This window comes from Patagioenas fasciata, chromosome 4 (genome assembly GCF_037038585.1).
Source record: "Patagioenas fasciata isolate bPatFas1 chromosome 4, bPatFas1.hap1, whole genome shotgun sequence".
Taxonomy (NCBI): Eukaryota; Metazoa; Chordata; class Aves; order Columbiformes; family Columbidae; genus Patagioenas; species Patagioenas fasciata.
The window spans coordinates 52,897,204-52,911,261 of record NC_092523.1 but is presented as its reverse complement, the minus strand read 5'-3'; the positions used below and the strand labels follow the sequence as shown (position 1 = coordinate 52,911,261).

The window sequence follows — 14,058 nt, the reverse complement described above, 5'->3', positions numbered from 1 at the left end:
AACACCCTTGAAGGTAAGTGAAGCTGAAATGGCCTTGGCCACCGAAGCTGCTCTCGTTTTAAATGACATAGAAAAATGTGGTCAGCAGGGGGGAGAAAAAGTGGGGGAGCAAAGTAAAGCAAAACTACCTTTGATCCCTAAGAAAAATGAAAGCTGAAGTGAGGAGCATAGGTCAGCTTCAAAGAGCAGAGCTTAGATATTGTAAGAAATATTTTGCCGTTTGCATTAATGCATTTTCTATGTGAAAAAAAAAAAATAGAACAAGGTGTAGAGAAGCTCTTTCATATTCTCCTTTTGGCAGTGGAAAATAAAGAGGTAGAGTCAGTTGTACCTAAGGGAGGTTTTCATTGTAGGAATCAGTCTCTTGTCACCAACATGTTTGTCTGAGTGAGGGGACAGGACCCTGGTTGTCAGCTGATGTTTAAGCTGATCCTTAGGAGGAGCTGGGGGGTGCAGATGGGATTTAAAAAAAATTTTTTTTTGCTTGCTTGAAGGGTGGCTGAACCATTACAGAGTGATGCGGCATTCAAGCGCAAGCTCCCAGTGAGGGCATCCCTCCCAGTAAAGGATCTGTCAGGAAAGGGATATAATCATGGCTATAATGCAAGCAGTGAAACCCCCATCGTGCTATATGGCAGTGTATTTTTTACAATAGATATTGCACTAAGGCATTTTCATTCAAAGCACATGTGTTTGACCTTTTTGCTCTTCATTAATTTCCTAAACTTTGTGCGATTTGCTTCCACTAACGCTTTTTCAAAAGGGGCTACTGTTAAATATTAAACTCTCAGAATTTTAAGAACTTTAGCATATCACAAATGTCAAAACGAGCTTTGACATCCAGTATGGTTTCTTGCATGATAATATTGAGATTTGGAGAGCTTTTAAATCAGGTGGCAGCAGGTACTTCTGAGTCAGCATCTGGCTTAAGAGAAGATGTTCAGGTCTGGGTGCCTCAACCAAACCAAAGTGATTTGGGTGGAAATGTGACAGAAAAAGGTTTTACAAGCATTTTAATAATCTTGCGTCCTTCTGATTCTTAAGGCTAGATTCTGATACAGTGACCTGAGCTTAACAGCATTCTATTCCACAAAAATAGTGTGATTGATTTGCAAGCGCTATAGCCAGATGGAGAACGGAGAATCCTACGCTGGCTTCATCTGTGGGAGATGACAGAGACCAGTTGGACCAGTATTGATCCATTTAAGCCACTGGAGTTTTGCCATTGACTTCAGGGGGAGCAGAACCCACACAGTTCTTTCCAGGATGCTGCAAGTTAGTTCCTGACTGTCGAAGTGGTATAGCTATTGCTTTACAAACTGGAAATCATCCCTAGACAATTAAAAAAATGTGAATATTAGGAGATCCTGCAGCAGAAAGGAAGGTTAGCAGAGCCAACCCGGCCTGATGGCCTTGGCGGCTCTTTGGGACGTTGGGATGCTGAGCCAGAATAGTGCATTGTAGAAGTCAATGGTGTCACCATCACCGGGAGCACCTCGGCCAGGGTAAACATGCGGTGGAGGGCATCGCTAGCTGATGTCATCCAGGTCACTCATTCCCCATTAGTTTTTTTTGTACCTTCATCTACCAGTTCTGGCACTGGCCATTGACAGGGACAGAATGCTCTAAGAAACCTGGGGCCTGAGCTGGTCTACCTGTTCCTTTCCCTCTCCCCACTTTAATGTTTTAAAATACCCTCTTGGCTCAAGCCAAGGCAGAGAACCATTTTGGTTGGAAGAGACCCTCAAGATCATCAAGTCCAGCTGTTAGCCCAACACTGGCACTAAACCATGTCCCTAACAATCTCATGTTTGCATTTGTTAAACCTTTTTTTTAACCCTTCCTTCTCAATCAATAGCTTCATTTAGCAGTGCATTACTTGACATAGCATTCCTCCTACATTTTGGTCACAAAGCCCATGTAGTGTTTGGTTAAAAAAAAAAAAAAAAGAGCAGAAAAGCAAAGCTTCTTTACCGAAGTTTGTGAAACTCAGGCAGCCCCGCGATGTGCGAAGTCGCATTCTTACAAAGCACTGTCGCAAAGGATGGATGGCAAAACATTTTTAGGAAGGAAATGGATTTTGGTTTCAACTGCCAGGGGTTATTATAACTTAAGTAAAGCAATTCATTTTAAGCCTTTGGAAGTGACGTTGACAGTGCCTGTCCTTTCAAGCATGACCATTACCAGATTTAGACTTTTCTGAAATTTCCAGGTGTTATTTCTGGATTTGTGTTGCACAATGAACATTTTATAATGGCATTGGAAAACATTTTAAATGTGATTATTTTTATTTTTTTATAAATCTGTAGTCTATTGGATATTGCATGTAAAATGTTTTTTCTGTCTAAAATGTCAATATTTTCAACCTGAAATAAACCATGTAACAAATTCATGTATTCTGGGCAGTGGAAATTATTTCGGTTAACTCTCTTTTCTGCATATCATCAATTTGCTTTTTACTCATGTTTCTCCTACTGTCACTGTATGCTTACTTGTTGTTTTTTCTTTCCTTTTCTTCATGCTGTCGTTTAGAGCCCTACAGAGAGACAAGTATGGGAGTAAAGCTAAACATTGCATATCAAATGTAATTTTTTTTTAGTTCACTTTTATTGCATCACATATAGATGACATAGTTAATAAAGGAAATCCATCTCACAGTTTTGAAGTTGAAGGAGTATGAATATACATATGTGTATATATGTGTATGCGTGTGTGTATATATATATGTGTGTACATATGTATAGATGAGATTAGATGATGCTTTCTTTGTTTATTTCCCATTTTTGTGGTGTTATTTACCCAGCATAGTTTCTCATATAACTGTGTGTATGATTTTTTTTTTTCACATTTTTATTTGCGAGGTCATGGCATTTTTATGTGCTGTGTTTCATTGCAGACACCACTCTGTTTTCCACCTGCGATGCCTCCATTTGATTTCCCTCAGCTCTATGCATTGGCGGCAGGAGGAGCACTCGGTGCCCTAATGCATACGTCCCTTGACGTCACCATCAGAGAGATGCTCTTGTCTCCGTTACCCATTACATATGGTCCCCCCGCCTTGAAACGCTCCCTTTTCATTTCTCCCCCAAGCATTGTGGCTCGGTTGGAAGGCTTCCAACGTGAAAATCAACGGTTTTGCTCTATGTCTGCAATGGCTGGTGGAGTGTTTATGGCACATTTCCCTCATTTGTTGGGAAACCCAGGATATGGCAGCACCCGAGCTTTGGAAACCTAAAAGGTGACCAACACATTTGGGTTATTTTGTCAAAAAGCAAGAAGAAAGGCTGTGGTAGCTCTTGCCAACCATTGCCATGCAGCAGCTATTCCATCGCAGATATAGACCAAATCGTGTATTTTCAGAAGGTACACGTGCCATGTACCAAGCATGGTATGAGCAACACTTCATCACCAGTTGTTGGTTAATGGCTCCTCTCACCCACTGTGCCTTGCCAGGAGGTGCTTGCTGGTTTTCAGCAACACCTGAAGCCCTTAGATGAAAAGTAGATACATTATTTCCTACGTCCCCACATTTGCACTCCCCAAAAAAGCATGGCAGCTTAATCTGCCTGGTTTTTCTTTTCCCTTGCTCTCGAAGCACTTCCTCATCCCCACCTGGCCAGTATCAAGTATCTAATTTTGGCCATGCCCTCATGCCAAGAGAGGTAGGGTGTTTAGCCTTGTCCCAAAAATCCCTGGGCCAGGAAGCACTTTGTACCTCAGCCTTGCTAATCCCCACATCTCACCCTTCAGGCCTTAGGCCTTTCCTTACAGCCTGCCCAGCACAAGGGGAGAGCAGATTTTTTTTTTTTCCCCTAGGAAGGGTACACTCCCAAGTGAAGTTTGGGCAAATGGTTAACCCAGGCTGCAAATATTTCTCCCTCAGTTCCAAGGAATTGCCCTTTTCTTCCAGAGCACCTGGAGCCAGGGATATTTGGACCAGCCCAGGCTCACCTATTACTCAGTTCCCTCAGGAATACATAGAGCCTTAGGAGGTACCAGCCAGGAGATGTTACTCCTTCCCGCCTGCTATTGTCACATCAAGTCACATACTTGACAGCGTTTTCCCTTTTTTTTTTTTTTTTGGTGGGAAGACCCTAAAGCGGTGAGCTGGAGCTGCACCCTTCTCTTTTGGCCACGACCGCTCTCCCGGCTGCCAAGCCCCAGCGTAGGAAGGGAGTTTGAGTGTGCAAGGTCCCGCGTGAGTGTCCCGTTTGTACAAGTCACCCTCTCTTGTGTGATGTTTTTCAGAGGGGCTTCTGAACAATGCCAGGGATACAAGTGTCACGGATACTCTACCACTGAATGGTAATCACGGCAACAGCTACAGCATCGCCAGCGGCGAGTACCTCAGCAACTGCGTGCAAATCCTTGACCGCGGGTACAACCACACCGAGAACGCCCTGGAGAAAAAGATCCTGAAGGAACTCACCTCCAACTACATCCCTTCCTACCTGAACAACCACGAGCGCTCCAGTGAGCAGAGCCACAACCTGATGAACAAACTCGTCAACACCGTGGGTGGTGGCAGCAGGAGTGAGGACGATGCCATCGTGCTGGACGATGCCACCTCCTTCACCCATGAGGAGAGCCTAGGCCTGGAGCTCATCCACGAGGAGTCGGACGCCCCGCTCCTGCCCCCCCGGGTGTACTCGGCAGACAACCACCAGCCCCACCTCTATGGCCGGCGGCGCATCCCGCAAGACAACAGCGAGAGCTTTTTTCCTTTGCTGACCAACGAGCACACAGACGACCTCCAGTCGCCCAACAGGGATTCTCTCTACACCAGTATGCCTGCACTGGCCGGCATGCCCGTGACCGAAAGTGTCACTGCCAGCACCCAGACTGACCCCCCGCCAACCAAAAGTGGGGGTGGTGACGCCGACGACGTGTACTACAAAAGCATGCCCAACCTTGGATCCAGGAACCACGTCCATCAGCTACACACTTACTACCAGCTGGGTCGAGGCAGCAGCGATGGTTTCATAGTCCCACCAAACAAAGAGGGAACCCCCCCAGACACCAACGTGAAAGGACCCGCTCACTTGGTCACTAGTCTATAGAAGATGCAGCAAAAATTCAGCAAAGAGACAACGAAAAGCCGCTCCGTAATGCTCAGTTTACTGGTCTGAGTTAATCCAAGCAGTGGTAATATTGTGTGTACTCCTAAATCTTCACACTGTTTGAAAGGAAACTCTCGGACTTTTTTTACTGGAATTTTTAGGCTGGCCCGGAGAGGACAGTAACTGCAGACCCCCCCCCGTTGTCCCCCATCCTCCCTCCCTTCAGACAGACTTCATTATGTTAATGAAAGAGATAGATAACGGCACACTTTGTGGCCTTTTCAAGTTATGCCGTGTTGTTTTAAAACAATCCTTGATGCTGTGTTGCTCTTAATACCGAGGACCTGATTTAAGAGGGAAAATAAAAACACACACACAAAAAAAAAAAAGGCAAAAAAAGATAAAATAAAAGGCCAAAAATGTGCATTTGAAACTAGTAGCAATGACGCATCTAGGTGGGAGCGCTGCACAAAAAACAAGGTAGCAAAACTCTTTTCTTAGCAATCCGGATCACGTCATGGGTTTCGATCACTCATGCCTCCCCTTGGCTGCGGGAGCACACAAAATTTAATGAGGTGGAAGGGAATCCTAGAATTCTGTGCTAAAGGCATATTTTATGTTTTGCTGTATTAATGGATGAGAAAAACTAATGGCAGAAAAAGAAAAGCAAACAATTTCTATGTAATGTACAGATACTAGCATTGCACATATAGTCTGCTTTCTGTTCCTCCAGAACTTGCGTCCCTGTTAATGTAGTGGGAAAAAAAAAAAAAAATCGAACTTTTTTCTGTTGTGCTGGTCTTGTAAGTTTGTCTACCAGTAGGAGCAAGGTTTTTCAGAACTCCAACTACTTTTCTTTTTAAAAAAAACTTTCTTTTGCCTCTTCCCCTGCCCCTCCCCATCCATCCTCCCCCATCCCAGTAAAAAAGTCTCACTGGGCAAAAAGAAGAAGGAAAAAAAACATCGCTTTCTACAGACCATTTTTAGAAACACTGTCACCGTTTCCTTTCAACCAAGGGAGTCTTTTTATTTCCTCACTGAATATCTCTCTTCAGCTGGTATCTTTGCTGAGCTGGGCCGCAGGTTGCATCCAGAAGCTGAGAGGTTTGGGTTTTGGTTTTTTAATATTGGGGCTTCAGCAGGAGACAACCGTTTCCCCAGAGGAATGAAGAGCCTTCATGGCTCCGTCTGGTCCCTGGTTTAGGCACTTGTACTGCAGCAGTTAAGAAGAAATCAATTGATGCGTAGCGAGCTAAAAAGTACTTTGCAGTGATTTTAAAACAAAACAAAACAAAAAAGTCTTCTGTTTGTCATTTTTCTTAACAGGAAATTTATTTATTTGACAGGATTTTTAAGTAACATAGGCTTTCCAGAGGTAAATTAGCAGCACGGAGTATAATTTCTTCTCTTTTTTTTCTTTTTTTTCTTTTTTTTTTTTTTTAATTTATGATCCATTTTGTATGGTCTCAAGTCAAATGACCTCATTACTAATATTTGTTGTAAAAGTGAAGCTTGTTTGCCAACCAATAAACAAACTGATCACAATTTAGAAGATAACTGTATGTATGTACTGTACGATTAATCTCTCTTTTTATTTCATTGTTCCTCTCTTCAGTCCGAGTCCCCCCCTCCATTAGGGCGTGGGTGAGCGATGTCAGAGGCCTGGGCCGAGCAGTTTAAGCACGGGTTTAATCAGCTGTGGCTGACTAGAGCTGTCAGTCATTCGCGGTTACTTGTTTAGGGGTAAGAACAACAGCCAACGACTTTTGCAGGTGATTCTAGGTCTGTTTCGTGCCTACTGTACGAACAAGCTGATGACATGCGGGTGATTTGAGTATTTCATGTGTCATACATTTTAATCATTGTAATGATTTTTTAAAAATTTTTTATTATTATTATTTTGGTTCTTCTGAGATTAAAAACTGCTGGTAGCATGTCAAAGAGTAAAAACAAGTCCCCGTTAGGCCTCCTCGGTCATTGTTTGCTGTCTCTTTATTTTCTTTCTCCGGGCGTATGCAAAGCACCATCAGCAACCTCAGCCACCTCGCCCTTCCCATCAACGGTGGCCAGTCCATGATAATTTGTAAAAAATTGATAAAACACTGGCTCAGGTTACCCAGAGAGGAGGTGGATGCCCCATCCCTGGAGACATCCCAGGCCAGGCAGGACGGGACTCTGAGCAACCTGATCTGGGTGAAGATGTCCCTGCTCATGGCAGGGGTTGGACCGGATGAGCTTGGAAGGGCCCTTCCAACCCAAACTGTTCTATGATTCTGTGATTCAAATGCCTTGGTAGCAATTGGTATTCATCAACAGGATATAGAAATCCATAAAATAGAATAGAAAGGTTGACAGCAAGACTCTGGACACACTCAATACCAATTTTTTGCAATGCAACCTGCGCATGCAGGTAGGGTGAGCATTTCAGACCCCCGTGGTCACAGTGATCTATGTAGCAGCCCAATGGAGGCTGCCGAGGCTTAAAATACTTAAAGTAAAAACTCTTTTGTTGTATTAGACTAGAAAAACATAGTTTTCCAGGTATACGGTGGGATTAAATTCATGCAGAGTGTGAGATACACCATAGCAAATATAGTCCCAGTAGAATGGGAGGCAGATGATCAGCACGACATTCACCAGGTTGGCAAGAGCAAACCAGTGCCGTATTTGCTATGGAATAATTGTGTCCTACTAAAATATCTTTGACTCCAAATGGTCATTCTCCCCCAGCTCTTCTGTGTATTTTGGCTTTATCAGTGGACAGGGATTTTTTTTCTCCCCCTCTCCATCCCTTCATGCTCAAGCCTACACTTCCTATTAGCACTTTGATTACAAAAAACAGTTTATTTCCAAGCTGATTATTTCCATCCCCAGGCTGTTCTGGCACCACAGGATTTGCTGTTGGTGCTTCTTATAGCTTTGGAAACAGCCAGCTCACAAAACAGGGGAAATAGATATTATTAATTAAGCCAAAAATGGTTTAAGATTGTCATTTAGTTTGAAGGGGGGAGCAGGGTGGGGTTTAATTGTGCTTTTTTTTTTTTTTTTCCCCTTGGAAACAGGTTCTTACTGTGATTGTGGGCATGGCAAAGGGTTCTGCTTGTTGATAAGTAGCTCAGTAGATACAAGTCAATGCGACAACATAGTGGTGTCTTCGGTGTGGACTGCATCACGTGAAACCCAAGTCAGCGTTAAGTCCTCGGTGCCTAAAATGCTCCTGGGATAGGAGGGGGAGTGACAAAACATATAAGGCGTTGCTCGTGTTATTAAAAAGCTGTCTCAGGAGAATATAAGAGCACTGGCTTGGTCATCTCTCACACTCTGATTTCCTCCTTACACTGAGAAAGAAAAGTCCTTTATTTTTAGCTACCTGCTGCATTCGGCCAGACTCTATGCAAATTTTATTTAATGGATATTTTTGGGTTTAAATAGTCTGCACTCAGGAACATTATATAAATGCCATGTCATCACAGGTGCTCTGGTAATGGCGCTGAGAATGTCCTGTGGTGCAAAGCTGAAACCAGATAAAATCGGTGATTAATGCTCTCAGGGAAGGCGGCAGCTGCCACGTTATGGGCGTTGTAGGGACGGTTTTGCTCTTCCAAGGGCTTTGTGAAGGAGTGATGGTCTGTTCAATGCTGTGATATTGAAACTAGCCAGGATAGCAGGGAAATCTTCCTTTTCCACAGCTTTTTACAGGTGCTTACTGTCTATTGTATTTGGTACACGAGACAGATGGTGATAGTCTTCATCAAAATGCCAGCAGCAACAAATAAAACCATCCTGACGACTTGCTGTCTTTTTTATTTCTTCATCCTCCACGTATTTCCTTATATTTCTACTCCTTAAACACACTGTACCCATGTCAAAATCTGAGGAAAAATCACAATAAATTAAAAAAAAAAATTTAAAAAGTCGGTATACAAAGCAATTACTATGTGCTGGAAGCAAATGCTCATATTTTGATGGCGTTGCATATAAAACCCCAAATGACAACTTAAAAGACACGAGCCCGGCTCCTGCACAACTTCCTTGGCCTCTGCACATGGAAATACTTGTACAGACGACTCTCCAGCTGCTGCTTATAATCGGCTGCATCTTGCATTACAACTTTGGAAAGGTTATTTCCAGCAGCAGGATGCTTGAAGGGCTAAATTATGGCTATAATAAAACCATTTTCAAGTCATTCTCCCACTATTCTCTGAGGCATCTCTTGTGGGATTTAATTCAGGTGGTTTTTGGGGTAAACATTGAAAAGCAACTTGTGAGGCAGGTGGATGATTTCTGGGCAGCTGCAGCACCTTGGCCCTTGGTTGCACAAAAGCTGCACGAGGGTGGGAAAAAAACCTGGCAGGCCTTCATCCTTTGGCTGCAATGTGCCAAAAGCTGTTTCTCAGCTGCCAAAGTCATACAGGACAAGCCCCCGATTTGAGACCAGTTTGAGGTTTTGCTGCAGCTCCAGCTGGCTACTGCTTACTTCGCCTTAAAAAACAGGATAGAAGTTTTATCATTTGCCACCAAGGACCTCAGCAGCCCCATTTTTTAAGAGGTCCCTCCCTGATGAAAAGAGATGAGCTGCTTTCGGTGTAAGCACCTTGCCATCACTGCCATTCACCCATACAGATAAAAAAGGCCTCAGTGCTCCTCAGTGCTTAAGCTGCTGGTGAAAACAGCCAGGAAGAGAGCTTCTAATTAAATAGGTGGAATTTTGAATTGTTTTTTGCCTGTTTTTTTAACCCCAAGACACACTGTGCACCCAGGCATTTTTAGCTGCTGGGGATTTGCTGGCCCTTGGGTGGGTGAGAGATGGGCTGGCATGATTTATGCTTAGAAGATGGCCCTGGGACAACTCTTTAATTCTTCTTCAGTGTGTCTAGCATATCTTAACCTCTCCCTGGCTATTAGTTTTGAATAAATCTGCACGTGTTCACTCCAAATAGCTCCTCCCAACCTGCATGTGTAAAGGGAGGATTTTTCCTCCCTGGAGCTGCAATGATTATAGAGGCAGCTGTAATGCACTCAGGCTGTGAAGGGCCCTTCAGATAATGTCTGCTAGCAAAACAAAATCAGTTTATTCTGCAGTCATTTCTCCTGACTATTTATTAAGGGAAGAGGGGGACCCAGAGAAAAAAAAATGCAATTTGTTCAAACGAGCCCTCTTGGGCTGATACAAGCTGGTGGTTGCAGCTCAGCTCTGGGCTCTCCTTGCTTGAGCTGAGCTTGAGCAGAGAGGCACCTTGGCATCAACTTCATCTGGAAAGCGGTGGGCAGCAGGTCCTGATGCCATTTAAGAAATAATTGACTTGTGGGGACATAAAAACCAGACGAATCTGTACCAGTGGCTCCAGCAAAAAGGGTGGGAGGAGGTTCTTGATGGGATGCTGGCCCTTAAATATGTTCACCTGCTCAGAGTAAGCCTTCCCCTTCAAGGCAAGCCCTGACATCCCGTGTTCTGTTTGAAAGTGCTCTTGAAAAATCTCTGATTTCTGCTGCTATGTCCTGCTTTGGGGCTTTACCTGCTCTCCCCTTGTTTTCCACAGAAAGCAGCAGGATGCCCAAGCAGGAGCCGGTCTTCAGGAGAGTCACCATGGAAGACAGTGTCATCTAGTGCTGGCAAGCCAGCCACAGAGTGAGCCCGCCTCAGCTCCACTGTGTCTCAGTTTACCCATTCCTCCCCAGCATTGTGCAATGGGAGAGGCCGGAGAAACTCGGCCTCAGCCAAAAACATCAGCAAACCCAAGGAGAAAACAGCCTTACTGATCTTCCCACTGCCTGGCAGCGCCTGGGGAAGTGCCCTCGCCGCCTGGTCAGTTGCTTTTTTGTTTGCCAAGACAAGCAGAACAGGTGAAAAGTCTTTTTTAATGACGAAGTATTGTCTGCTCCAAATGTTGGCTTTGCAACTTGAAAATACTTCAAAGACGGCTGAGTGTGCTCAACCCCACCTTTCCGTGTTCTCAAGCTGGGCTGTGTAAAGGCAAAACCACTGCGTCCAGGTCCATATTGTAAATACAGACCTGGCTGTGCAGAGAGGTGACAAGAGAATGAAAACACGGAGAAATAAACTGTCCTTATGCCAGAAGCAGCTGAACTTGCCGTCAGAGTACTGTCGAGCGAAGCTTCTAAGTAGAGACCAGCAGCAGCTCCACTCGGCAAAAGCATCCAGGGGAAAGCTGCCCAGATTTTATTGTGTAAATAGAGATATTTTTTGGAGAAAAAAGAAGAGCCTTATTAACTTGAAGATAGCGTTTCTCAATCAGCTCAGCTGGGGATATGGGAAACCATGATGTCTGCCCACCAGAGACTGGCGTGGGGTCTCGTAGCCGAAAGATAACAGACACATCTGGCAGAGAACTCAGCAGATGTTGTCTCCTTTGTTCCTGTAAACGGGGTGGACTCGCTCGGCCCATGATCTCCACTGGTGTAAATAACTCAGCTACGAACTTGGGCTGTTCAGTGCAGGTGTGGCAGGGGGGGCGGTGGGATGGGATGGCCAGAAATCACCAATGCAGGACACAAACCCCATATAAGTGCAGTTCCCCCAAGGCTTTTAACGTTAACTAAAAGAAAAACTCTGAAGACTTCTTAGTGGTGTTGGGCCAGCTGTTTGATGAAGGGGTTCAGTGTGCAAACACATGCAAGTCCATGTCCGTGTAGCTGTGTCCATGAGAGGTGACGAGAGGATATACATCTGTGTTGTGCTTAACTGTATACACCTAATCACTGGAGGGAAATTCGGGGAAAAAAAAAAAGGAATTACAAAAAAAGTCTTGGGAAGAAAAAGCTATTTCTGAAAATGACCCAGAATAGCTTTCTCTAGACATAGAAGTCTCCTTTCAGCCTGGCATTTTAGAATCATTTTGGTTGGAAGAGACTCTCAGGATCATCGAGTCCAACCATAACCTAAATCTGGCACTAAACCATGGCCCTAAGAGCCTCATCTATCCATCTTTTAAACACCCCCAAGGATGGTGACTCCACTACTTCTCTGGGCTTCCTGTTCCAGTGCTTTACAACCTTTTCTATGAAGAAATTTTTCCTTATATCCAATATTTTGCAAGGAAGAAGGGCCACGGTGGAAGTGTCCCCTGCCCATCAAAAAGCCACATAGCATAAACCAGTTATTGCACAAATTTAGCATAATTCTGGGAGCAAAGCCCCAAAACCCTTGCAAAGAAATGCCAGTGGAAATCCACAGAAATTGAAAGCTGCAATTGCAGGAAAGCAGAAATCCCCTGTTTTTTCATTAGGTAACAGGAAAACAGAAATCCCCTAGGTTGGGGTCATTTGGGTTTTTTTCATTAGAGCCCTCAATATTAGTTTCATTCTCCAGATAACCCCATCATCCCACACTCTAAACCTTTGCCGTTATATCTAGAAGAGTTAGTTATTCTTGGAGGCATTTATGACAACCTTCACTCTCTATCTCCCTCTCTCTCTCTCTGCAAACCTGAAGATGCTGATACCTGGTAAGTAATGGTGGTGGTTGTAAAGATGAAGCAGACTGACCCCAAATCCTAATAAAAATGATGAATCCCGCCATACTGATAGCACACAGCTCACCAAGCTGAGCCAGCAAGGAGGGTGAGGCAGATACTCACCAAACCCCCGAGGACATTTAATTTTGATTTAATCTGGCCCCAAGTCACTAGTGATGGACGTTTCACCTCCTTTCCATATCTTAACTGGACTTCCTTACTCCTCAGGCATGGAATGAAATTGAATACCTTGTAATTACTGTACTCCTGGTGATTAAGCGGTATGAAAAGCTATCATGGAGAGCACTAATAAAATGTACATGATAAAAAAAAAGAACCCATCATTGTCTGAAATTAATAATGCACCAGATTTTTCCTCATCCGCGCCTGCCCATTGCAGGCCTGCCCTTTTCTATTAAAAATGACTTACTCAAGCGACTTTTATAACTGTATTGGGCATGAAGTTCTGTGCTGTAGGTTTGCATCCCTGTTAGATGTACCGCACGAGGACTTGTTTCTCTGTTATGTCTTTCAGGCATTGATTTTAGTGACATTTCTATCACGCCGGTGTGACTAAAATGAACTGATGGCTTCATGCTTATGGATTAGTTTGCCTAAGACTTTGAGGCCAGGTAGCTTTATCATGCACTGTAACGCCAGAATTCATCACTGTATTATTTACAAGAGACTGAACTGGCTGCATCTCAATAACTGAAGAGATCTTCACTGTTTTATTTATGTATAAATGTTTACTTAATCAGCCACCAATTTTGTTTAGTGGAATTTGTTAGCAAACGGAAATTGTAAATGCTAACATGAGTTCTATTTTAAAATTTATAGGCTTTCATCTATAGCAAAATCCAAAATTTCCAAAGTGTCTTTGTCTCCTGGCAATCAAGAAGCTCTCTTGTATGTGCTTTCTGGTAATTGCAATTATTTGCTGCAAAACTTCACATTAAAAAAAAAAAAAAAATACAACCCTAATAGAGGAGATTTGAGTGGTAGTGTGTCATATTCACCATAAATACTTAGAGGCATCGCTGCAAGTTTGACCCTGGGAAGTTGCTGGGCTACAAGGCGGGTTTAAGGGAATAACACTCCAAGGAGGCTTAATCCCAGGCACAGGTTTGCTTTGGGCCACTTTACCCTCCAACCAATGGGATTTACTACATGAAAGAGAAGCCTTGCTTGTTAGGAGCCATTTAGAAATATTTTTAGTGCAGAGGTACATAAGCAGTGACATGTTAGAGGCATACAAAATAATAAGTAGTGACCAGAGAAGATGAACTGAGGGCTGGAGTTCACCATAGGTAATACAGTGAGGGGCACTATGTGGGGAGATGAAGAGGTAAAATCTTAAATGTCATTAAAGGCAATGCTTCATTATCCAGCACGTGATTAACCCACGGACTCCCTGACCCAATGCACCAGTAAGATGACCTACAATGAGCTTCAGTAAAAGTTAAAAAAAAAAAAGCCTGGCCTCTACAGGTTCATGTTGCAGGGCCAAAAGTAATTGTCAG

The 14,058-nt window shown here is 43.7% G+C and overlaps 1 protein-coding gene across 34 annotated transcripts in view; it reads left to right on the top strand.

The window, feature by feature from the left end:
- The window catches only part of ADGRL3 (adhesion G protein-coupled receptor L3), a 384,288-nt gene extending 370,850 nt beyond the window's left edge, over positions 1-13,438 (top strand). For 19 of the 34 annotated variants that reach the window (XM_071807868.1, XM_071807860.1, XM_071807857.1 and 16 more), the window contains 2 exons: positions 2,533-2,550; positions 4,249-7,032. In XM_071807868.1, the coding sequence (XP_071663969.1) occupies positions 2,533-2,550; positions 4,249-5,060 (830 nt within the window). In that variant the 3' untranslated portion in view covers positions 5,061-7,032. Of the gene's footprint in view, positions 1-1,099; positions 2,488-2,532; positions 2,585-4,248; positions 7,033-10,600 lie in introns of those variants that run through there. The other 15 variants (XM_071807861.1, XM_071807866.1, XM_071807877.1 and 12 more) reach the window with 5 other exon arrangements.
- The last annotated feature ends 620 nt before the right edge of the window (positions 13,439-14,058 follow it).